Genomic DNA, 25,359 nt, shown 5'->3' with positions numbered 1-25,359 from the left:
GAGTGGCCGTCCCAGCTGGTGACCTCTGGGCCTTGTCCCTCCTGTCTCTTTCATGTCAGTTGCCCTCCATATGGTCCCCTGGCCCTGGAGTCTGGGCCCTTGTGGTGGGGGAAACAGGCTGTTTTTCAGGGAGCAACAAGCCCAGTGACTCCTTTTCGGAGTCCTCAAGCTGAGCTCAGTGAGCTCCCCCAGAGCTGAAATCAGAAAAGCCAGAGACTGGCCTCTGATCTTAGTGGTTCTGATGCCACCTGGGCACCTGTGGGCTTCACTGTTGTCCAGCCCAGAGGCAAGAGCAGTGCTCACAGTGGAGACCCTGAGTCATCAGGAAAAGGTTAAATCTCCATCTGCGAATGGAAGGGGCTGGACAGATGTGCCTAGAGGCCCTTCCGGTACATGCATGTCAGCTGGCATTCCATCTGAGGAGACAGGGCAGTGTGTGATTCATCTGGGAATGATTCTGATACAAAATTGCTCCAATCAGTGGTAAAAATCAGTCAACTGAAAAACTCCCACATGGTAAGGGCCTCATTCCCTGACAATGTCAGATACAATGAGGAATGACTCTATGATGATTTGTTGCAAAATCACATTGTCCCTGATACTTGTAAAAATTATTTATGCTTTATTTTAGCCATTCTAGGGGCCTCTTTAGTTTTAAACCAATTGCTGTCTGCACTCACACACAGATAGCACCATGCATGCCTGGGACCTCACCCTGGGTCTCTCCTGTCACCCTTTCCCCATCTTTCTGGCCTGGGGAACCCCAACAGAGCCTCACAGAGACCAGGAGAGAGCCTGGGAGCAGGGCCAGCAGCTCTCTGGGCTGGGACATTCCTTTGCGCCCATGCTTCTCTGAGTCTTGTTGCCTGACCCTGCCCAGGCTCTGGACGTGTCTGTTAGATGAATGAGTAGGTGGATGAGACCGAGGTGGGAGCAGACGAGGCCATGGAGGAAAAGGGGAAGAAAGAAGGAGGAGGACGAGGGGATGATCATCATCTTCTGCACACGGCTGGAAAAATCAAGTAGCCACAAAAGTTTATAGTAATAAAAAGTGACGGTTTCTGCACACACCCTCTCCCCCAGCCCTGCTCCTTATGACTTTTGGCTGTTGCTTCTGGGACAGCCAGAAGCTGTACCTCTCAGTCCTGTGCATGCCCCGGTTGCCACGTTTAGTGTCCACTGACGTCCTGCTCTGGTGGGTGAGGATTCCACTCCCTGACCCAGCCCAAACACTCCCTCCACCCCACTTTTCCCAGCTGAGGGGTCCTGCTATTTTAAGTTCTTCTATCTATAGGTTGCCTAGATAACCTATTTCTTGTTCTACCAAATACTGGCAGTATCTGTTGGTTCTGTACTTTGTTAAGAGGAGGGTATCTGGCTTTAGTCATCCATGAGTTTACCTTGAGAATGTCAAGGCTGATGACATTTACATTCTATTTGTAACTATAGCAAGCCTTTCTTGGGTTTTCTCTATGGGCTGACTCTAAAATATGAAGATCAGAAAACAGTGATTCCTATTGCCTTTCTTGTACATTTCCACCCCCTCCCCCCCCTTTTTTATGGAACTTCTAGTCATCTTTTTCCTTTTGAACACTTTGTCTCTATCATGCCCTATTTTTTTTTCCCCTGCCTCTTCATCAGCTAGGCATTCCCCCAAGGGTTTCCCTTCATCCTCTTTATCCATCCTGGACAGGCTGCTCTCTGGGTATGTCACACACGGTTGTCACTTCCCTTCTCTGCCCCGTAGATTGGATTCACCCATAGCTGCTTCTTTCCTGGTTTACACCTTCATTTGCTGTTGCCCATGTTCAGGTTAATTCCCCCAAAGTGGTGGGTAGTGGTTGAGTCCTTCTGTGTACAAATGATGTAATTCTCTTATTTGTTGATTTGGTGGCGTTGGCATTTTAGGTGAAGATTATTCATCCCCAGAATGCTGAAGACCTTCTCCATCATCTTTATTATATGTTACAAGTATACAATATAGTGTATTGTATTTAAATTTTAAAAATTATATACCATTTCTAGTTATTATACAGGATTGTCTTTATTCCCTTTCTTTGTAGAAATGTCTTTTCAAGTCCTTTGCCCAATTGAAAATTGGGTCTTTGGTTTTTTGTTATTGCTTTGTAGGAGTTCCTATGTATTTTGGATATTAACCCCTTATCAGATATGTGGTTTGCAAATATTTCCTCCTGTTCAGTAGGTTGTCTTTTTACTCTGTTGAGCACACGGTACTCCTTTTTCCTTTGGATGTGACCTGTTTCCTTCTGTCTGAGTCTTTACAGGTCATGATGGTTCTGGAATATCAGAACCTGGGCCTCAGGATACACACTCACGGAGACCTGTTACTCCAGAGCTCACTCCAAACTCTTGAACTTTCTCTTGGGTTTCTTTATATTTCCTCCTCCAGTTTTCTTCCCGTCTTCTTTCTGGTACCTCTAAGAGTTGTGTACCTCTGGATTGCTCCTTGAATAGCTTCTCATCTCATCTTTCCTCTCTTTGCCTTTTGCTTCTATGTTCTGAGAAAATTCCTTGACTTTACCTTCCAACTTTTCTAATGACCTTTTTTCCCCCACAAGAACTCTTTTTTTTAGATTGTTCTCAGGACAATCTAGTCTTTTTTTATTCCTCTTCTGGAAAATAGTCATGTCTTGGGAGAAAGGGGTTAAGTGCCTGGGATTAACCTTTCATCTTTAAGGTAAAGGTGATCTCTGCATTTGTAAAGCAATTTATAAAATATTTTATACATATTATCTCATTTGATCTTTCTGACAAAGATCTCATTTGATCTTTGAGATCTGCAGGGCAGAGGTTATTATATCTGTATTACAGATAAAGCAGCTGAGTCTCAGAGAGTAAATGACTTGTCTGAGGTCATATTGACAACTGGGAATGAAACCAGGATTCCAGGCTATGTGTCCAGGCCCAGATCTTGGTCTAGCGTGTGACAAGGCCTTTGGCGGTACAGAGAATGGGGTCTGGACACTGGTAAGAGTTGAACGCGGGACCCCAGCCTGCAGTGTTGCCAGGGTTGTGTTTTTCAGGAGGTGGTTGAGGCATTGGCCAAGCAGGATGCTATGCTGGGGACCTGTGGGTAACAGGGAGCAAGGGAGGGTGGCAGTGTGAGTGAGGGTGCCACTGTGTAATGGCCCCTCTCCTTTGATGTCACACAAGCTCAAGAGGCAAGAGCTGCTGTGGGAGGTTTGGGAAAGCTGGAAGGAAGACGTCCGGATGAGATGAAGAGATCCTTCTGGCTAAAGCTGCAGGGCAGGTTCCTGCCCCAGGGCCTTTGCACTCACTTTTCTCTGTTTAGAATACTCCTTTCCTAGATATTTGTGTGGCTCACTCCTGCATAATTTCAGTTCTTTGTGCATGGTTCTCCTCTTCAGGGAAGCCTTCCTGGATCAACTCATCTGAAGCACTCACTTTTCTATCCCAGCTTCATTTTTCTTTTTGAAAAATTTTTTTCTTTTTTTGATTGAAGTATGGTTGGTGTACAATGTTATATGTTACAAGTATACAATATAGTGTATTGTATTTAAATTTTAAAAATTATGCACCATTTCTAGTTATTATACAGGATTGTCTTTATTCCCTGTGTTGAACAATATATTATCCTTGTAGCCTCTTACTTCATTTGTCTTTGTAGCACTCAGCACTCCCCAACATGGCATTATATATCTGGGTTTGTTTGTTTTTTTGGTTGTGATAAGAATACTTAACACGAGACCTACCCTCTTAACAAAATTTAAGTGTGCAGCCCAGCATTGTCAACTGTAGGCACTAAGTTTTACAGCAAATCTCTAGAACTTATTTATCTTACATAACTGAAACTTTATAACAAAACTTCATTACTCCTTCCTGGAGCCCCTGGCACCTATCATTCTGCTCTGTTTCTGTAAGAGTGACTTTTAGTTGTCTCATGCAGGTAGAATCATGCAGTATTTGTCCTTCGGCGACTAGCTTTTTCACTGAGGATAGTGTCCTCCAGATTCATCCAAGGTGTCACATATGGCAGGATTTTCTTCTTTTTTAAGGCTTCATAATATTTCATTGTATGTATAGAATGCCTTTTCTTCATCCATTCATGTATCAGTGAGCATTTGGATTGTTTCCATGTCCTGTTTATTCTGAATGATGCTGCGATGCACATAGGGGTGTAAGCATTTCTTTAAAATTCTGATTTCAGTTCTTTTGGATATATACCCAGAAGTGGGATTGCTGACTATATTGTATTTCTATTATTAATTTTTTGAGGAATCTCCATACTCTTTCCCCTAATAGCCATACCATTTTACATTCCAACCAACAGTATAGGAGGGTTCCCTTTTCCCTATATTCTTGCCAATACTTGTCATCTTTTTTTTTTTAATAATAGCCATTCTAATAAGTATGATGTGATATTGAACTGTGGTTTTGCTATGCATTTCCATGATGATTATTGGTATTGACCATCAGTATGTCTTCTTTGTGTAAATGTCTTTTCAAGTCCTTTGCCCAGTTGAAAATCAGTCTTTGGTTTTTTGCTATTGCTTTGTAGGAGTTCCTATGTATTTTGGATATTAACCCCTTATCAGATATGTGGTTTGCAAATATTTTCTCCTGTTCAGTAGATTGTCTTTTTACTCTGTTGATTATTTCCTTTGCTGTGCAGAGCTTTCTAGTTTGATGGAGTCCCACTTGTCTATTTTTGCTTTTATTGTTTGTGCTTTTGGTGTAGTATCCCACATATCTGCTTCTCATGTGTAAGGTCTATGCAGGCAGGGAGTTGCTTTGTTCACCACAGTATCTCTAGATCCTGCCATATTGAGGAATTAAATAACATTTATAGATTTTATTTGAACTCAGACTTATTGATTCATTCATTAATTTATTGAAGTATTCAACAAATATTCACTGCTCATCTGCTATGAGCCTTAGCACTGGAGACACAGTCAGGCCTGTTGCCTTGGCCTGGTATTTACTATTTAGTGGGAATGGTCAGGCAGAAGTAATGACAAGTTATAGGTTTTACACAAAGGGGAGTGCAGGGGGCTGTGACTGAGCATCATCACGACAGCTCAGTTTAACAGAAGGTTGTCCAGACAAAAGTTTTCGCCTCTCTTCCTCTCTGTCACTGGAAATTGTGATCTGCCCTTGGGAAAAGAAAAAGAGGGGGGCACTGTGCCCTTGCAATCAGCCCTACTGTGTGCTGAGCGCAGTGTGGGGTGATCTACAGACCTTAAGAAAGTGGTCTCACACCCTCTATAGACAGATGTTCCTTGCAGAATTGTGCAGGCCTGTGTAGCAGGCATTTGAGGAAGGATGTTTTGAAATGTACCCAGATTCATTTTGATCACATGTAGTAAGACACATGGACACACAAGACTATCATAAAGGAGCATGTTCTTGTGCTCACAGATCCCTAGAGACAGGAGGCATGGCATGCCACTCAGGGATGCATGGGGAAGCAGAAGACTGGTCAGGAAGCAGGAGGGGCAAGGGGAAAGCATGGGTGAGACCCTTTATTGTGGTTTTCTTGGGAAGGAATGGACAAGGTGGGATGAAAAGGTTTAGGATTGGCTAGTTTGCATGATTTCAGTGAGCTCAGTGCATAGGGACTGCCCCTGGTTGTTTGATCCCTAGCTCTGGGCTGATGAGGGCAGGGGGCTAGCGGCTCCATTCATAAAGGAGGTGGTTGAGGGTGTGGACTCTGGATTGGTTGGTGTGTGCATGGAAGGCAGGCTTGCTGGAGGGTGGTTTGCTATCTCCAGGAGTTCACCAGGCTCCAGATGCCAGAGAATCAGGGTTTTGCAAATTAGAAAATACAGTGAATATGAAGGACTAGCCCAGGACTTGGCATAAGGGGGGGCAGGAAGGGAGCGTGTTCGGGGATGGTGACACTGTGTCCAGCCTGGCCCTTTCATGCACTCTCTGTCCTCTACTCCCAAGGGTGAAGCAGTCGGAGCTGTTCGACAGGTGGAAGAGCCTCCAGATGTGCAAATGGGCGATGAACATCTCTGAAGCCAACCAGTTCAAGTATCTATGACTCGTCTGTCCTCCCCAGCCCTTCCGCGCGTGTGGTTCTCCTGGCCACCTCTTCAGATCTCCCTTGTTCGGCTAGGCCAGCCCCCAGGGGCATTTTCCCCAGCACTGGCCCTGATTGGGCTTTGGAACCTGGGAGTGGGGAGGTTCTGACTCAGAATACAGGCTGAGGCTGGCATCTTGCAGGGCACTGTCCCCCGTGTTCCTGCCCTTAGTCCTGGCAGCACCGGTACGTGGTTGGTGCTGTCGTCTCCAGTACAGACCCTGACCACGAGGTGAGATGCGCGAGGTCTCCAGCTGGCCTGTGCATTAAGACTCCTTACGCATCTTCCACGGCTTCACTCCACTCCCCATCCTGCCCATGGGGCAGCTGCTCAAACTCAGAAGCACTCTCCCTCTCAGAGCACTTGGGCTCCTACAGCCTAGACCAGCCATTGGAGCACGGCTATACCTTATTCTTGAGCTGCTCTCTAACTGAAATTGACAGATTGTAAGCTCCCAGGAGAAAAGAGCTGTATCTTAGTGTTCTCCTGTCTTTGAGAGCTAAGAAGCTAATAGATGTCCAGTCTCTGTGATTAGTGGTGAGCTGTAGGGTCTGCTCCACTCTAAAATTCTGGGGGTTTCTGGTATGCTTTTAGTGCAAGAAGACTTTATTGAATGGAATTGATAGGATCCTGGGAATGTGTGTATAAACTGGATTTCAGCAACTCGGGTCATAGTTTGAATGTGCTGAGGAGCCATCTGCATGAAGGAATCCTACATGGGAAGCTGTGAAAAGCAAACAACACTGAGTGTTTTGTATTTTCTGTATGTCATTTCTTTCGGTTTGTTGCAGCTCTGGGCCAAGTCTAAAGGCAGCATTGAGTGGCATGTTTTAGAAATGTGCTGCAGGTACCAGCAGCCCCTAACCAGAGGCCTCCCTGAGACTGCAGGAGCCCAGCTGAGGCTCAACAGTCGTTTGCAGAGACCCACAAATCATAGATGTAGAATGCAGGGAAAAGGTCCAAGATCTGTGATGCCAATGCAACCCCAATTGCACCTTTAGAATGAAGCCTTATTGCAGGTGGTGTGTGATGGGGAGGCCCAGGCACACCGAGGGCACACTGGTGAGCACTGGACGGGGTCAGTGAGGTCCTGAGATGCCAGAGGATGTTGTCCAGGCTGAGAGCAGCACGGAAACATCATTAGTGGGAGTCACACATCTAAGGAAATAACGAAGCCACCGGGAGATGACGTGGCAAGAGGAAAACTGGGATACCATGGGAGCCTTTGGCAGGGACTAGCCAGCACTGTTTGGGGGGAGGCTCTGAGAGCTGAGCCCCTTCTGGCAGGGGGGTGTGATTCCAGGTGTGGGAGAGAGAAGTGACATCAGGTCTTGCCATGCTCTAAATGGGAAAAGCTTCGAGGCCAGGTGGTCTTCCCCATTTGCTCTTATTACAGCCTCACTGATGGTGAGATTCTAAACTGAGGTGTAAGAACCTGGTGCAGTGGGGTGGGGTGGGGCAATGTGCTGGAACACAGGTATGAGCATTCCAGTTCTAGGAAAGGAATCCTGTAACAGAGGCCCTCCCCTCCCCTACTGCTTGCAAATGGACACACTTGCATCCTGGTTTATATATCAGTCACTCGTGAGCTTGGTTAATATGAGTCAGTCTCCCTCATTGGGATTCTTACCAGTGGGCTGACAAGATGGACCAGCCAGATGCTGCTTTGAAATACTGACTGCTGGCTCCTGCCTCACCAGGCCTCTGGCCTTCTTTCTGGAAAGCCTCAGTCACAACCCTCCCCAGGAAAGATTACTCCCGATGGCCAGCAGCCAACTGAGCTCCCCTGTGAAGTCTCTGCAAGAGAGAGAGTCACAAAAAATAATGTGTATACCCTTCTTGGGCTTTGGAAGCTTGGAGTCATAGGATTACAGAGGGTCAGAAGAGCCAGCCCTGCATCCTACAGATGAGGAAACTGAGGCCCAGAGAGGGGAGCAGACCTACCCCGAGCCCCACAGCTGGTGAAGGCAGAGCAGAAACTAGAAGCCAGGCCTCTCGATGCCAGGTTGGCACTCAGGTTTCCATCCCAGACCTTCAGCATGGACTTTCCAGAAAGCTTGTCCTCACCTTTGGTTAGTAGTCAACATCCGGGCTCCATGGAGATGGTGTTCCATTCCGCCCAGGGCCGCCAGGAGGCTGGGTATAACTGTGCCCAGAGCCAGTGTTGTGGGGAGGAAGTGTGTCATGGCCCACTGCTGCTGTTCTTGGAGAAAGTGGATCTGCGTGCTCTCATAGCCCCCAAAGTGAGACAGGGACAGTTGGCATCCTTTGTCAAATCCAGCCCCTTTGTAGCCAGGGTGGGACTCGGGTCCCCAGAATAGGGGAGCAGGCCGTGTCTAGGATCTGACCCCATCACCAAGCCTTGCAGGCACACTTGGGAGAATGCAGTGCCAGGCGGAACACCAGCTGCAGAGAAGAGAAAACCAGGCTTCTCCCGCCTGGCTGGCTCCCAAGCCTGCCTCATCAGCCCTACACTCCCTCGGAGGCTATTTTTTAAGCCTGCTTGCGTTGTCTGAGCTTTAACCCCTTCTGTAGCTCATGTTTGAGTGTCTTTGTCAGTGAAAACCAGAGGGATTTTTTTTTTTTTTTAAATCATGAACTCCCAAAACCTTTTGAAAGCCAGGTTCCACTTTCTGCAAGAAGTCACCCAGTATCAACCCACCATCCAATTTCTGACCCCTCACTATTCCTGAGACAGTTTCTAAGTCACTGAAATGGCTCATTTCTGTTGACCACGTGTGTGTTGCTTTTTGACCATCAGGCGGGGTTAGCCTCACCTAGAGTTAGTTATGGGGGCCAAGAACCAAGGAAGAGCTCCCATCCCTGGGTTTTCCCTTAGAGCTGGGTAACGAAGTGTTTCTGGGAAGTAGTAGAAGCCTTGGTGGCTCTTGTGAAAGCTGACATGGGAACGCTTCGCCCAGGGTTGGCAGGACCTGGTTGTTGATACCCATGTGTCTGACATTATGCAGAATCCTGACAGGCAGGGTCCTGGCCACCCAGGGACTTTCATTCAAGTGAAGAGGGAGTTGACAGAGGATAAAGCAAGTGGTACCCAGTCTGTGCTCTGGGACTTTGGAGGGCAGTGTGGCCAATGGGGACAGGGCAGCCGGGAGCTTATGGAGGGAGTCCTGGCTGGACCCTGAAAGGCTCAGGCATTGGGAGGGGTACTGAAGACAGGGGACACATGAGCATGGGTGAGAAGGGGTGGGTAGGAAAGGATGGTGCTCCCCGGCCTCCCTGAGGGGCCTCGGTTCTGAGACCCCTCTGCTCTCTGGCCCGTGTCACTGTTCTCTTCCTGTCCGTCTCCTCCCGGCAGGTCCACCCTGTCCAGGTGCTGCGATGCCCCCTCTTTCCTCTTCACCACCCAGAAGAACACGCCCCTGGGGACGAAGCTCAAGTACGAGGTGGACACTAGCGGCATCTACCACATCAACCAGGAGATCTTCCGCATGTTTCCCAAGGTGCTGCTTCGGGCAGGGTAGTCTGGGTGGGCATGGAGCAGCTGACCCCGTGGGGCCTTCTGTGGCCGTGCCCGTGTGGCATGGCAATCACTCTGCTGTTCCCCTGTACTCAGTGGTCCTGGGCTTGGCTGGCCTTTCTCTTAGGCTCAGTAGACTGTCCTCTGGAGTTCCTGGATGTCCTGAGTACACTGAATGCCAAATAACACTGGCTGTTATTTGAATGACTTTTGGCAAGAAAGTGGTTGTAAAGTGTTGATTATTGCCTTGCTTGCAAAGAACATCCTGAAGCTATCTGGGTGGAAGATTAAGCATCTGCTCCCCACCTGGGGGAGGCACAAGAGCAAAAACATACATGCAAAGGTTGTGTGCGCAAGAAATCACAACCATACAAAGCAAGGCACTGCAAGGTTGACCTCGTAGTGGCTGACCTTGGGCAGTCCTTTTGTCTTGCCAGGCTTCACTCTCCCTGTCTGTAACAGTGGAGTTTGGACTTGATATAGTTTTGGCTTCTTGGAACAGAAAACCTAAAATATCAGACACTTAAACAGGAGAGACATTTATTATTATTTTTTCCTTTACACACAAGAAGCCTGGAGGGAGACTGTTCATTCAGGCCTGGTGCATTTCTCCCACCCTGGCCAGGGGGACCACAGAATGAGGGACCCATATGAGCCAAGGGCTCAGACCACAGAACCCAGGCACAGGCATTCACTTCTGGCCTGATCGTTGCACCAGACTCTTGGAGAAGGTCCTCTGTGCTGTATGTTCAGCTCTTTTGATGGTTACCTCCTGAAGGGGATGGTTCCATGCATGTTTGCAGGCACTTCCTGGAGCACTCTGGCCCAGGGCAGGGCGTAGTGGGTCCAGTTTGTAGACCTGCTGGCGTGGCTGGAGGTTAGGGGGTATGTTCAGGTCTTGCTGGATGAAATGTGAAGGACTGGGCTGCCTTGCTGCTGGGACAGCTAATGAAAGAAAGCCCGGGGTTCCCTGCATTCTTGCTGTGCACACCAGAGTGCACTGGTATGACTGGGCCTGGGGGTGGATAGGGCAGTGCTGGGGGAGGAGCTGGGGCTGGAGAGGTGTCAAACACCCCCTCCCACTGCAGTGCTGGAGGATGATGGGACGCGAGCCGTCTTTACGAGGTGGGTCTTGCAAGGCCGGGAACGTGAGGCTGGTGACAGCAGGTGAACATGCAGGTAATGCCAGTGGCTGACACACAGCTCGGTTACGACATATGGATGCAAGAGGGCCATGGGGAAGGGCTGGAAGGTGAGCAGCGGTGGCCAAATGTGCGGGCCATATGGTCTCTGTCACAGCCACTCACCTTTATCATTCTAGCGTGAAGCAGCCACAGACAGGAGTAAGCACAGGACTGTGGCTGGGTCCCAATGACACCTGATTCCTGTCAGACACTGAAATTTGAATTTTATACGTTTTAGACATCACAAAATATTCCTTTGATTTTTTTCCCATCCTTAAAAAGTATAAAATCCATTCCTAGCCCACTGGCTGTGCAGACACAGGTGGTGAGTCAGGTGTGGCCTGCAGGCTGTAATTTACCACCCCCTGGACGAGCATGTGATGTAGATGTATTATCTGAACTTCCTCTAAGGTGAGTATTTCTTTGAGTTCAAAAAATATGCAGCTTCTCAGGCTCCTACCCTGACCCTGAAGATTCTGATTCCGTGGTTCTGGGATGGAGCCAAGGATGTATACTTCCAGAAAGTACGCAGGTGGTTTCTGATTTTCAGAAGTGTGGGAAACACTGACATAAAACACAGAACACTTTTGGTCATTTCTCCAAAGATGGTTTTGTTTTATTCTCTCTCTGGGAAAAGTCAAACACTGCAGTTTCCCGCACTGGCCGTGAGATGTCCTTGTTTCCTCTGTCCTAGTCCTGGGAGCCTGTCCCTCCAGGGAAAATGTGCCAAGAAGGACAGTCTCTCACAGACGGGTACAGTGCCTCCTTTAGAGTTAGCCTAACTCTTGGTGATCCTATTGTATTTTCAATCCCACTGAAAATCGTGGGATCTTCCATGATGCCTGTCTGGCAGCTGGTCTCAGTGGAAGCCCCAGGTGCTGACCGGGGCTGCTCTCACGCGGGGCTGGCCAGCTGGGGTGATCTAGGAGGAAAGCCCCCAGCAGTCTCCAGTGTCAGGGACATCCCATAATAAGCACCTGATGCCCTCACCCTTGGGCTAGGTACTGGGTAAGCTTTTCATCCACACCAGTGGGGCAGGGAGGTGGGGACATTTGCCAATGTCTGGAGATGCTTTTGGCTTCCCTAGAGATCCTGGTTTGATTCCTGGGTTGGGAAGATATGCTGGAGAAGGGATAGGCTACCCACTCCAGTATTCTTGGGCTTCCCTGGTTGCTCAGCTGGTAAAGAATCCACCTGCCATGGGGGAGACCTGGGTTCAGCCAGATTCATTTGGTCATCCTGACTGGGTGTAGGAGGCCAGAGATGCTGCTAGGCTTCCTGCGGTGCGCAGTCAGCCCCCACAGCAAGGAATGAAAGTGAACGTGAGAGTCGCTCGCTCTGGTTCAAAATATCAGTACTGCCGAGCTGAGCAATTCTGCTTTATGTCATCTCACTGAATCGCAGGAAATATACATTACTATCTGGATTTTTTTAATTACAAAATTTAATTCATGACAAATTTTACGAAAATTACAAAACCAAGTCACTGAGAGTTCAAAAAAACTTGCCCATGGTTCCCTCAACTCACTGTGGTGCAAAACCAGGATTGAGTTGGGTCCCTTAACTGCGGTGCCCAATCCTAGTTTGCCCCAGCCATTCCCAGTTTGACTGAGTCTAAGTCCTGCATCCCAAGCAAAGTGCCCCAGTCCTGGGCCACCTGGGATGGTTGGTCACCCCTTGACTCCAGGTCTACACTCCTTCCCTGAGCCTGCCTGGTCCCACCTGCCTCGGGTTGCCTCGAGGCCTAGCCTGGGGACATGACAGAACTAGGTCTTTTAATCAGGCTAGTATTTGCTTTTTCCTGCCTTCCCCTGAAAGGCAGGCCCAGGGAGCCTCTGTGGGCAGCTAGTGCCCAAACACAGGCAGCCCTGCCAGCTGAGGTGTGATCAGGTCAGAGTGCTGTGGGATGCTCCTTCCCAGTGCCCCCACGGGTGCATCATCACCAGGGTAGGTCCTGGGTTCCCCTGTGCTCAACACGCTTTCTCTGCAGAGATCCCAGGGTCGCTGGCTCTCACTGCTTCTCTGAAGTGGCTTTGCTTGCTCACCTCCAGTCTCTTGTCCCTGTTGCTGCCAAGTCCTGGCATCCGTACTGGTCTATAAGACCTCTTTGTCCTAGTTCTTTGCCCTCCCCATGGAGCTGAAAGACTTCAGGGACAGATTTAGGGCCCTGGTTAACCACTGGGGCACCAGAAAGGGTGGGCATGGAGGAGGAGTCTGTGTTAACCACTGGCAAGAATACTGGAGTGGGCTGCCATGCCCTTTTCCAGGGGATCTTCCCGATCCAGGGATCAAACCTGGGTCTTCTGCACTGCAGGCAGATTCTTTACGATCTGAGCCACCAGGGAAGCATAAAATATATGGACTAGAAGTCAAGGAAGCTGAGTTTCCAGATACTGGGGAAAGCAAAGGCAAACAGGGTAGACACAACTGAATGCTCTTATTCGAAACGGGATTTCCAGGGCTTATTGAAAAAGGTTGTGGAGATCTAGCTTCCGGTTCCAGCTCATTCGTAATTGCGTGTGGAACTGAGAAGGAAGCTTTTAATCTCTTTTCATCTGCAAAGTGGAACAGCCACTTCTCTCCCATGTTCCCTACAAAGCTGTCTCGTGGGACCATGGGTGTGGAGGTGGATGTGGGTACAGAGGGGAGGGCACCAGGTGAAGGCGGGGGTGGCGCCGCCTCTGACAGCTTTGCCCCTGTCTCCCCAGGACATGCCCTACTACCGGTCCCAGTTTAAGAAGTGTGCGGTGGTGGGCAATGGGGGCATCCTAAAGAACAGCCGCTGTGGGAGGGAGATCAACAGTGCCGACTTTGTCTTCCGGTAGGAATCACCTTGGGTCTGCACCTGCCTCTTCTACCCCCACACCCCTCCTCCTCCATGCCCACCCTTTCTGGTGCCCCACCCTGTAATGCTGCCCTTTTAATCCCCACTTTCCACCCCTGTAAATCCTCATGCTCTGGGTTGTCCCTTTCCCCTTCAGTTCCGTCCTGTGCAAGGGGTCGAACCTGTCAGGTCCTCAGTCTCCACATATGTAAAATGGGAGCAAATGACATACCAGATATGAAGACACTGAGGACTCACAGGGGCATGCAGAGCTGTTAGTGAGGTCGTCTGGGCAGCTACCTCCCTGGTTGGGTTCCCCTCTTCTGGAAGGGTGGCCTTGTGGCTGACACCAGTATGAGCTTCACTGTGGCCTTACCTAAGTTAGACACCTGTCCATGTATTTCTTCTTCCTCATGTAAATCCCCCTCTTATCTATTTGGGGATTCTAGCTTACCTCTTTAAGTAAAGAAGATAGGTTGAAAATAAGAGTTAAAGTGAACAAACTTGGGTTGAGGCTGCAATCATCTCATGGGTTGGGGATCTACAACAATTAAGATTGTGCCCTCACTCAGGGTTGGTGAGGGAAGGGGTTGAACTTGCCCTTCTATGCCCAGGCTACGAAGAGTCCACCCAGCTGGTTTCCTCTCTGTTCCTCTGCCCAAATGATCACCATCCCTTTCTTCCCCACGCCCCAGCTCCCCAGCTTCCTCTAGAATGACTGACTACATGCAGTCGGACCACTTTATCTCTTCTGCAGGTGCAACCTACCCCCCATCTCAGAGAAGTACACCATGGATGTAGGGGTGAAGACAGACGTGGTCACCGTGAACCCCAGCATCATCACAGAGAGGTCAGTAGCCCTCTTTCTAGACCAGTCCTGTCCGATACAGTAGCTATTCATCACGCATGGCCACCCGGCACCATCCAGATTGAGATGTACCATCTCTAAGTGCAAAACACACCCTCGCTCTAAAATATTTACTATGAAAAAGAGGGTGAATCACACCTCATTACACTTTTATATTGATTACATATTAAAATGATAGTATGGGGGTGTATCAGGTTAAATAAAATCTATTGTAAAAATTAATTTCACCTAATCCTTTCTACTTATTTAAATGTGCTTCCTAGAACATTTAAAATTACATTTGTGGCTTGCCTGATGTTTCTCTCAGACAGCGCTGATCTAGACGATCTTCCCCTAGAGATGAACCAGAGGGCTTTCCAGTGCATGAAGAGGGCAGGTGTCTCCCTACAGGGAGTGTCCATATGACACTGGGGAGAAACCTCAGGCAAAGACTTCAAGGCACCACCTCCCCCAGCGTTCTGTGCTGGGGTCTGTCTGGGAAGCCTGGGGGCGGGGTTAAGGTGTTAAAACTCCAAAGAGGGCACAGTTACACCTCCAGGTCAGGAGAAGGGGAAGAGGAGGGGGAGGTGTTAAATGGGGACAGATGCCCACAACCTTTACAGAGTCAGCATTCAGAGAGGAGGCCACTCAGGGTTGGTGACGGAACCAGCTGGGAGGAGGGATGTTTAATGTAGAGAGAAGGTTAGGGAGGGGCTGTGGGGAAGGAAGGGCTCTGGGGGCCAGCGGCTGGCTTGGTGTCCATCCCCAGGGACCTTGGTGAAGGCAGGCCAGGGGGTTGTCCTGAGGGCTCTAGGGAAGGCCTCCCTCCTCCACTTCCCCTCTGAGCCCACCCGGGCACTCTCATCCGTATGGGTTAAGGATTACCCTCCCCCCAGCAACCGCACCCCCGCCCCCCAACCCCGCCGCAGTCACACACCAGGTACTTGTCCCTTTGGGTCCAGATTGCCCTCGCCTGCACCCTCTTAGAAAACTAGAACTGTGCCGGAGAAAAGCGGACATTTATCTGCTGAGTGCCTGAGATCAAAGGAGGCGAGGAGGTGGGGAGTGGCCTTGAGAGACACCCCCCAGTCCTTTGCGAAGAGCCCAGGGAGCAGGGGTGGGCCAGCGAGGGCCCGGGCCCCGTCTCACCCTGCGCGCTCACCCCGCCAGGTTCCACAAGCTGGAGAAGTGGCGGCGACCCTTCTACCGCGTGCTACAGCTGTACGAGAACGCGTCGGTGCTGCTGCCCGCCTTCTACAACACGCGCAACACCGACGTGTCCATCCGCGTCAAGTACGTGCTGGACGACTTCGAGTCACCGCAGGCCGTGTACTACTTCCACCCGCAGTACCTGGTCAACGTGTCGCGCTACTGGCTCAGCCTCGGGGTGCGCGCCAAGCGCATCAGCACCGGCCTCATCCTGGCCACGGCGGCGCTCGAGTTGTGCGAGGAGGTGCACCTGTTCGGCTTCTGGGCCTTCCCCATGAACCCCTCGGGCCTGTACATCACCCACCACTACTACGACAATGTCAAGCCCCGCCCCGGCTTCCACGCCATGCCCTCGGAGATCTTCAACTTCCTGCACCTGCATAGCCGCGGCATCCTGCGCGTGCACACGGGCACCTGCAGCTGCTGCTGAGGGCGGCGTGGGCCTTCTGCCGGCCCCCCTGGCACACGGGTACCCCCGGCACACGGAGCCACGCTCTTCCTCGCCGGCTGGCAGGGCGGGGCGAAGGCCTGGCACTGAGGCTGGCGCTCTCTTGGATGCTCAGCTTCAGACTTGGGTCCTGTGGGCTCTGGGAGGCAGGGATGCGGGCTGGGGAGAGACAGCTCTGTGCGCACCGCCTCACCTGCCCCCCACCCCGGCCACACCTCAAGATGGGGGCCCTGGGGGTCCCAAGGGAATCAAGCACATTTCCACTCGGTGTTAGCATCCAAAAGAGCACAAACCGTATGGCCTCTTTGCAGCTAAAGGAAGTCCCTACTGGGAACAGAAAAGAGGGAGACAGACAGAACGTGTGAGCACAGTTTAGATGTAACTCAGACTTTTGGGTTCCTGACTCTTATTCCCAGGCCTCAGCCATGAAATGTGGTCTAGAATCTCAGAGCTAAAAGGCCAACCGAGTGGCCAGACTTCCTGTGAGGACAGTGGCTCAGAGAGGTCCAGGGATTATTAACCGAGTTTCCACCAACCGACTAAGTGGCGCTGTGACATCTGATGCAAGGGCTGTGGGTTAGGATCTTCGCTCAGACACTGTCAACCAAGGAGAGCCACCCCCTTCAAACACATCCTCAGACACACACGTCTTGGTGCCTCCAGGTTCAATCCTGTGTTTGACCTTTTGATGAGAAGGAAATAAACCAGACCAGCCATTTGCACTAAGGTTTTCAAGCCAACGTTATCGACTCAATAAGTGCTTAGCGACTTGCTTCCTCTTCTGTCTCCCTATTTTCAGCTCTGTTTTAACCGGGAGTTATTTATAAGATCCATCCCTCTGTGTGTTCCTGAATACTGCAGTTCCTGCTGTATCGTGTTCCTGAATTGGAACCGTAAGGCTCTGGACTGGAAAGCGCTGACATGTGACTGGTGAGCTTAGCGACGGAAGTGAGTCTGGGCCTCCGACACCAGCATCACTGAGGTCCTACCGTGAAGGCGGGGTTTCCCGCAGCACGCAGCCTGCTGGCCTTCGCGTGCGTGGATCCACAGGGCCTGTGCTTTGGGAAGTCAGCTGTGCCTAGGCTGAAAGGGCTTCTCGTGTCATTTCACATCGCTTTCCTCCCCCCTGTGGTATTCTCACCATGAATGCAGCTGTGCCTAATACACACTGTTGGTAAATTGCCTTAGAATTTAGCTTTGTGGAACCGCAGAAGGCTAGTGCTGGAGGATCTTCAGCCTGCCCCTCCTTTCCTCCCTTCCTGCTCTCTCCCCTCCTTCACCTAAACATTTCCAGAAGCCTGTTCTGCTTTGGTTTGGGGTGAGGCTTGGGAAGACATGATGACAAAGACAGGATCTCTGTCTTCCAGGAGTGGAGGGTAGACCAGAGGCAAATTCCGACTCCGCATGCTAGGTGTAATGAGAAGGAGGAGGGGTGGTGAGAGCTCAGCACACAGGGGGCAGGACCTTTCATCTGATCACCTCATTTTACAGGCAGAGCAATAGGCCCAGCTGGTGAGAGACCACAGCATACAGGCCCTGTCCTGGGTCCCCAGGCTCCCCATCGAGGCCAGAACCCCTTCCCCTTGCTTGGGTTTCGTGTTGGTGGAGCCATTATGGAACAAGTGCTCCATGCACAGCACTGTTCTAGGTGCTGGCCTTGATTCTGACCTCTGGTCTTCACTGGGGAAACCTCGGGCTGTTCTGAGCCTATCTGCTTGTCTGCAGTGCAAGGAAGTAGCCAGTGAGCCAAAGCAGGCCCAAGGACGTGGTGAACCAGGGAACACCACCAAGGACAGTGGATGATTTCCTTTCTTGGGCTCTGCCTGTTTCTCCAAGGAAGGAACATCTGAGACAGATTCCAGTTAACTGAAGTTTCCAGCCATTTGTTTGTGGTTAGTTGGGCCCCATTCTTGAAACTACAGAATGTTAGACCTGGAAGACTCTTAAAGAACATTCTGTCCCACTTAAGGAAGGTGAGGTGACCTCCCTGAGGAACAGGGAGGTGACCTGGCTCAAATCGTGCCAGGGGCTCTACTGAGTGCATGCTGTGGACAGAACCTTGGTGAGTCAGACACCAGGGTTCTCATAGCCAAGAGTGTCTGCCCCAACCAGGGCCCTCGTAGGAGAGGGGATGGAGCATCACAACCCATCCCATGTAGGAGCTGGACTCCTTGCTTTTGGTCCTATTGAAGTCTGAGGGCCTTAGGACAGTCCCTTCTCCTTTCTTAGGTCTCCATCTCCTCATCTCTACAACCAGAGGCTTAGAAAATATCCCTAGGGTCTCTGTAATCTTTAATTTTATTAAGTTTTTGGAAGTATTCGTGATGTATGGATCTAAGCCATAGATAATATTTATTGCTATAATAGCTAAGATTTCCTGCACGCTCATTCTGTATCAAGCCCTGTACTGGGCGCTTTCTTTGCATTATCTCCTGTGATCACCACAGGACCCCTTTGGGTAAGCAGGCTCCAATGGGGAAACAGTCATATGGTGTCTTGCCGTGGCCAGTCACCCAGTAGAGGAAATCCGCACCCAGGTCTTGTAGAAACCCAAAGCCTGCGCTTCAAACCTCTGTCTTCGCCACTTCCTAGCCAGTGTCCCCAGGGCTGGCACAAGAGGGAATCCTTGTTCCGGAAGGACTGAGAGGCCGCTGCAGGGTGGTGCTGGGCCCTGCTCTAGGGACAGTGCTCGGACACTGGCATGGGTTCAGAAGGGAGTGTGCTTGTAGGTGCTTCTTCACCCCGACCCCGCCCCAGCCCTGGCCACAGCACAGATGCGCCACAGTGCAGTGAAGGGAGGGGAGCTGAGGCCACATTTTGCAGAAGGGGTATACATTAAATGATGGCGTGTTGGAGGACTTGCCCAAGGCCACATGGCCAGCTAGTGACTCAGCTGGGACTCAGTCTCCTGACTTCCATGCTACACTTTTCTCCTGCAGCCAGTGTTTGTAGGAAAAGCACATTTTCAAAGGCTCAGAAGACCTGGGCACTGGCTCAGGAAGCCACCCCCCGCCCATGTTCCTTGAAGCTCCGCCCCCATCCCACCATGCAGTGCGCACAGCTAGTTATATATAATACCCTTATGTAAGGAAGCTCGATTCCCCAAACAAAACAACCATCGTGTCTTCCTTTGTGCTAAGCCCACTGCTCCAGGCTTCCCTGGTGTCTCGGACAGTAAAGAATCTGCCTCCAATGCAGGAAACCCAAGTTTGATCCCTGGGTTGGGAAGATACCCTGGAGAAGGGCGTGGCAACCCACTCCAGTATTCTTGCCTGGAGAATCCCATGGGCAGAGGAGCCTGGCAGGCTATAGTCCGTGGGGCTGCAAAAAGTCGGACACAACTGAGTGACTAACACTTTCACTTTCACCAGGCTTGAAAGGCAGTGAAAACAAGCAAATGACTCTGTGCTTAGCCAAACAAAAAGGAAGGCGGCTCAAGGTCGGATGCAGCCTCTGAGCCCATCTTTGTAATGCTGCGGTGGCAGCTCTGCCCCCTATCGCCTGCCGCTGCAGACAGTCCATCGCCCTCAATTCTGCTGAGTGCAGGGAGGAGGCAAGGGCAGAGCTACCTGACAGTTGAGGGACAACACAGAGCTGGCTTCAGTCAGGTATTCAGCAAATCGTTACTGAGCACTCATTTTGTGCGGGGCATTTGGCTAGGGCCCTTTGAGCTAGTGATGAGCAGAGTATTAGCCCCAGCCCTCCCGGAGCTTATGGTCTGGTGGGCATGTCCAGATGCTGAACTGAGTCCCCCAGGCACGTGTAGGGGCTGAGCTGAGTACTGGCAAATCTGGGCTCAGGGACAAGTATCGCGAGAGGAGCACCAGGCCATGCAGGTGTCGATCCTGAATCCTGAAGGTTGGCAGAATGATTGTAATTGCTAAAGCGGTAGACCCATGTCAGGCTTCATTCCTCAACATCCATGTGACAGGGGTGAGTGGCTTCACTGGTCTTTTGAGTCCTCTCTTCCTTTTTTTTTTTTTTTAAGAAACCACTTTACCCTGACTTTCCTCCCGCCTCACTGAATGCTCCTTCTCTCAGACTCCTTTGTTGACCCATCTTTTGTGAAGCTTCCTCAGGGTTCTCTTCTCTTATTAGGAGAGTTCCTTCAGAAATTGCATCTGTTCACAGCCTCTAACCTCTCCTGTCCTTGCATCTTACACCCCTTACCTGGAGGCCAGTTCTCCTTTGGAGCCACAGAAACACACTCACTGTGGCTGTCTGAAAGCCTGTAGCTGCTCAACATCTCAGCTGGTATAGTTAAAACCTGCTCAGTGTGCCCTCAACTGGCACAGTTAAAAGGACAATCTGGATTCAAAGTCACATTTCCGCCCCCCCCCCCACTTACTGGTGACTTTGGGGGAGCTGCCAACGCCCTCTGGAAGCTCTGATTCATCATCTGAGGTTTACGCCAGGACACCAGCTGCGGAATAGGGTTTCACGATGCCTAGCACAGAGCCGACACAAACTAGACACCCAGAGAACAGGTTCCTTCTTCCTCTTTTCTTCCCCTGCTGAATGGCTCTACCTCATCACTGGCCCCTCGGTCCCAAACCTAGGTCTCTTTTGGTTCTCCTTCCTCCTTCGCTTTCTGTTTGTTCACCAGATTGTATCAATTCCAATTCATAAACTTCCCTTGAATTCATTCCCTCTATACATTCCTTCTGCCACTGCCCTAACTCAGGCCCTCTAACTGATCATTCTGCTTCTAGAGAATTACCTTCTGGAAACACCTTTGGTGGAGCCCATTGTCTTCTTATACCATATAGTCCAGATTCCTTTACCCAGACATGCAGAGGTTGTCCCAAGCTGGCTCACTCACCTTCCCAGAGACCCTCCTGCCCCCATCATCCCACCAGGACTCCTCCAGGTGCTGTAGCTTTGCACAAGCTGTTGGAAATGCCTGAAATGGCCCTTACCTCCTCCCTCCTTCCCTTTACCCCACCACTTGTGCAGGTAATGTCAGGTGAGGGTCCCCACCTCTTCCCCTCTGTGAACCTAGGCTGAGCACTCTGCGCTTCTGCAGGAACCATCACTGACTCCTGTTAGGACATCCTCACAGCACAACACCATGGGGGTGCCTGTGTCCTTGGCCGAGGGCTGTCCTTTCCCCAGGAGAAGGCAGTGTGTCTGGTTCTTCTTGGTGTCCCCAGTACTGGCACAGAGCCACCTGTTAACTATAGCAGTAGGGTCTCTGATTAGGCAGTGTGTTCCAGTGGTTCAGGAGACCCCACTAATAAACTGAGTAACATGTAATTGTCAGCTTAAGAGAGTCCTCCATTGATTATTATTATTATTTTTTTGCCTGGTACCTTGCATGTGGGAAGCATTTTGCTGTACAGACTCTCCCACCTGCCTCTGGGGAGCTTGGGGTGTAGGTCCCTGTTGTGGTTACTTGCTGGCTCCATCACCTGGTCTCTGCTGCCTTCTCTTTGTCTCCTTCCATTATAATCTTGAATTAAATCCCTGGGTTGGGAAGATCCCCTGGAGAAGGGAATGGCAACCCACTCAAGTATTTTTGCCTTGAGAATTCCGTGGACAGAGGAGCTTGGTGGGCTACAGTTCATGGGGTCTCAAAGAGTCGGACACGACTGAGCAACGAACACACTATTATAATCTTCTTCCTCCTTTTCTTGCCTATTCACCAAGTCTCTCTAGTTTAAGCAAAAGGTGGAAAGATTTTCTTTTTCCCTTCCCTCCTTCAAAACCATAGAGATTTGTCAGAATCTTAAATCGCTATGTTGAGGTACAGACCGAGTAGCAGTATACAAAGGACTTATCAATAATGTCTCAAGAACGAGTGGAAAGTGCTGTGTTTATTGGCTGGGAAACAAATGAGCTGAGCTTTGCAAAAATGTCTGCTCCAGATGCCCAGAGGAAAGTCAGGAGCTCGGGGGTCTCTCTGTGGGAGGGAGCTGGTGCAGCTCTGAGTTCAGCACACACCCTGGCCTCTCTCCTGGCAACCCGGGCACCCTTCTAAAGAGGAGGCTGACTGTGGCTTATGACCGGATGAGGCTAGGCTTGGGGTATGCCAATGCCCGAGGTGTGCCCTGTTCTCTTGTTCTTTAGAGGGCTGGTCAAGCCAGGCCAGTCTAAGGAGGTTGATTACATCCTACAAGGCGCTGTGATAAAGTGATATGTTCTTCAAGGTGTAGACTGTAGATCACTTGTGTCAGAATCCCCTAAGTGCTTGTTAAACCCCCTGCCTCCAGACTCAGAACCTGGGGGACAGGGGTGATGCGGGCCAATCAGCATTGTGACTCCAAGACCAGCCAGGCTCTCCAGGTCGTCTTGGAGCCCATATCTGCTTGGAGAACTGGGCTCTGCACCGCTTGTGGGTCAGTGGCTACTGCCAGGTGAGTGATGGTGTCTGGCTTGAAATTCAGACTGGAGTCTTAAGTGATAAAAGAGCAAAAACAAGAATCTGACACACAACTAAACTTTGGTGTGTTTTAGAAATATGACTATAAAATATAATCCACTATTAAATTCACAACAGAAATTGACTGCTTAGGAATCTCTTACATTTGTGAAATCTGTTTTGGCCTGGACATTATCAGTGATTTTTCTATTTTTCAATTGTGGGTAAAATATACATAAGATTTACCATCTTAGCCATTTTTAAGTGTATAGTTCAGTAGTGGTAAGTTGTATAACCAATCTCCAGGCTGTTTTTTTTTTGTTGTAGTTATTGCAAAACTAAAACTCTATACCCATTAAAGAACAACTCCTCATTTCTCCCTCCCCCAGCTCCTGGCAGCCATCATCCTTTCTGTCTCTGTCTCTTGACTACTCTAGGTCCCTCACATAAATGGAATCATAGCGTGTCTGACTTTTTGGTGACTGGCTTATTTCATATAGAATCTCTTAGGTATGATCTGTTCTCAAATGACTTGAACTGTTTTCAGTGTCCCTATGATAGGATTCTGATTTTAATTTTGGCCTGGAACAGTAGTCCTGGGCCCTTGGTTGTTCCTTGGCTTCTAACAACCTCAGCACCTTTTGCTGAGGGTCAGAGCAGACTCTGTCTCGCTTTGCTAGCTTGACTCATCTGTCCTGGCCAGCCACTGTCCTGAGAGGCAATAGCTCTGCTCAGCTTCTACAAGTCTATAGATATTTCTCCTGCATGGTCTCTTCTGAGAACCTGCTTTTCTTTTTTTAACAAGAGAAAGAGAGGGAGAGTGACATACATACATTACCATGACTTAGCTCTTGGGACAAAAGCCAGAAATCAGTGACTGTCTCTCTTTTCAGTAGGGGAATGGTTTCCTTGGCAACCAAGTAACTCATTTCCTTCAACTAAATGACTTGTTCAACTTTAGGGTAAAAGTGTTATTTGGCCCTCAACCTTGTGTGCACATTGAAGTCACCCAGGGATCTTTATAAAGCAACCCATGCCAGATCCTCATCTTTCCAGAGAATCTGATTCACTTGGCCTGGGGACAGGGCCCCATATTCTTATTTTTAAAAAATCTCTTAAGTGAATCTACTGCACAGAGGCCAAGGGTCTCTGTTTTGGCGGCACATTGGGGTCATCTGGAGAACTTTTAAGAGCTACTTGTGCCTGGACTTTGCCCCCAGAAGTTCTGATCCAGTTGGTCTGAGGCGTGACCTGAGTGGGAGGGCTTTTCTGACTCTCCAGATGACCCTACTATGCAGCCGAGACAGAACCACTGTTCTAGCCCAGCATCTCCCAAACTTGAACCTGTGTCAGAATCACTCGGAGAGCTCACTGGTTCCTGGGCCCCTCCCCAGAGTCTGATTTGGTGACCATGGCAGGGAGCTTCCTTGCCGCTTCCTAAGTGATGCTGAGGCTGGTCCTGGGACCCACAATTTGAGAAGCACTGCTGCGCTGTGGTTGGGCTTTAGTGGTACCTGAACGTGAGGAACTGGAGAAGGCAATGGCACCCCACTCCAGCACTCTTGCCTGGAAAATCCCAAGGATGGAGGAGCCTGGTAGGCTGCAGTCCATGGGGTCGCTAAGAGTTGGACATGACTGAGTGACTTTACTTTCACTTTTCACTGTCATGCATTGGAGAAGGAAATGGCAACCCGCTCCAGTGTTCTTGCCTGGAGAATCCCAGGGATGGGGGAGCCTGGTGGGCTGCCGTCTATGGGGTCACACAGAGCCGGACACGACTTAGCAGCAGCAGCAGCTCTGCCTGATCTTGTAACTGGCTCAGCCCTACTTTGCTGGCATTTGTTTCCTGGTTAGTGGTTGGGAGCCTTGATTCAGGCTTGAGACTTCTTAAAGGTATCAAGCAGCTCTTTTTCTGAACATAGTCAACCTTTAAATAGACATTATGAAATCTTTTTAAAGCAAAGTTAACTAGATTTCCTCTCCCAGGGTTAGGAGGCTCGGAGTGTGCTTGAATTAAGATTCATCTGTTCCTGGAGTAGGGGTGCATTTGGGGATTAGCGCTAAGGGGCTGGAGTCTCTGGAGTTGGTGACCAGCCTGTGTCTGGGTGAGGGTCTCCCTGTGATGAGTGCTGGGATAAGATCAGGGCATCACAGTGCTCTCTTGAACACAAAGCTGGGGCTGGCGCTCTGCCCACCACGCCCGTGGAAAACAAACAAGGTGGTGATGAGGCAGCATCTCACAGACGTGGGCTGATGTGACCCAGGATTCACACCGGCCTTATGCTCCTCCTTCCTTTCCCGCCTTCTGTTAGAAAAGGCTCAAGTTGAAACCAGCGAGCTAGTGCCGAGATCCTGCCTCAGTCTCTTCTGCCTCCAACCAGAAGCCAGTCCCCTGCCCCTTCCTCCTGAGGATACCCACAGTTGTGTGGCCCTGGCGAGCCCTTTATCACTGTGGCAGCTCACAATCTCACTTTCAGCTGCAAAATGTATGGGAAACCTTGAACATCTTAAAGATTTGTTAAAGGAGGAAATAATTGCTTTTTTTTTTTTTTTTAAACAAGGTCAAAGCACACCTCACTTCCCAGGGCCCCTTACCCAGCAAGTTTACTCAGCCTCAGGCAGTTGGGGACTCTGGTGAAGGAGAATTAATTTTGAGCCCCTGTAGTAGATGCTGTAAAGCTCTGTTTCAAAGACGAAACATCTTGCTAACAGCAAATCCCTCACGGCATTCATGGAATTTAATTTTAAATTCATTTCCAGTGAACTTGATTCTGGTTTCTAATAATAAAGCAAATTAAGAGAATGACAACAGGTGCTAGATTTAGCAAGAAGCGGCAGCTAATAGACTAACATAATGGCATTAAAAAGACCAAAGCTATACATCTCAGAGAATACCAAGTGATCGGATGCTGTTTAGTGCAGGGCCAATATGTAGTAACA

At 49.9% G+C, this 25,359-nt stretch overlaps 1 protein-coding gene across 2 annotated transcripts in view; it reads left to right on the top strand.

Moving 5' to 3' along the window:
• Window positions 1-23,387, top strand: part of ST8SIA5 (ST8 alpha-N-acetyl-neuraminide alpha-2,8-sialyltransferase 5) — a 75,761-nt gene extending 52,374 nt beyond the window's left edge. For both annotated transcript variants that reach the window (XM_055559071.1, XM_055559070.1), the window contains 5 exons: window positions 5,932-6,018; window positions 9,385-9,529; window positions 13,439-13,551; window positions 14,312-14,404; window positions 15,572-23,387. In XM_055559071.1, coding sequence (XP_055415046.1) covers window positions 5,932-6,018; window positions 9,385-9,529; window positions 13,439-13,551; window positions 14,312-14,404; window positions 15,572-16,040 — 907 coding nt within the window. In that variant the 3' untranslated portion in view covers window positions 16,041-23,387. The remainder of the gene's footprint in view (window positions 1-5,931; window positions 6,019-9,384; window positions 9,530-13,438; window positions 13,552-14,311; window positions 14,405-15,571) is intronic.
• Window positions 23,388-25,359: the final 1,972 nt, after the last annotated feature.

Source organism: Bubalus kerabau, chromosome 21, assembly GCF_029407905.1.
Source record: "Bubalus kerabau isolate K-KA32 ecotype Philippines breed swamp buffalo chromosome 21, PCC_UOA_SB_1v2, whole genome shotgun sequence".
In the NCBI taxonomy this organism is placed as follows: Eukaryota; Metazoa; Chordata; class Mammalia; order Artiodactyla; family Bovidae; genus Bubalus; species Bubalus kerabau.
Note: the sequence above shows the minus strand (reverse complement) of the source record. Positions and strands in the feature narration are given on the sequence as shown.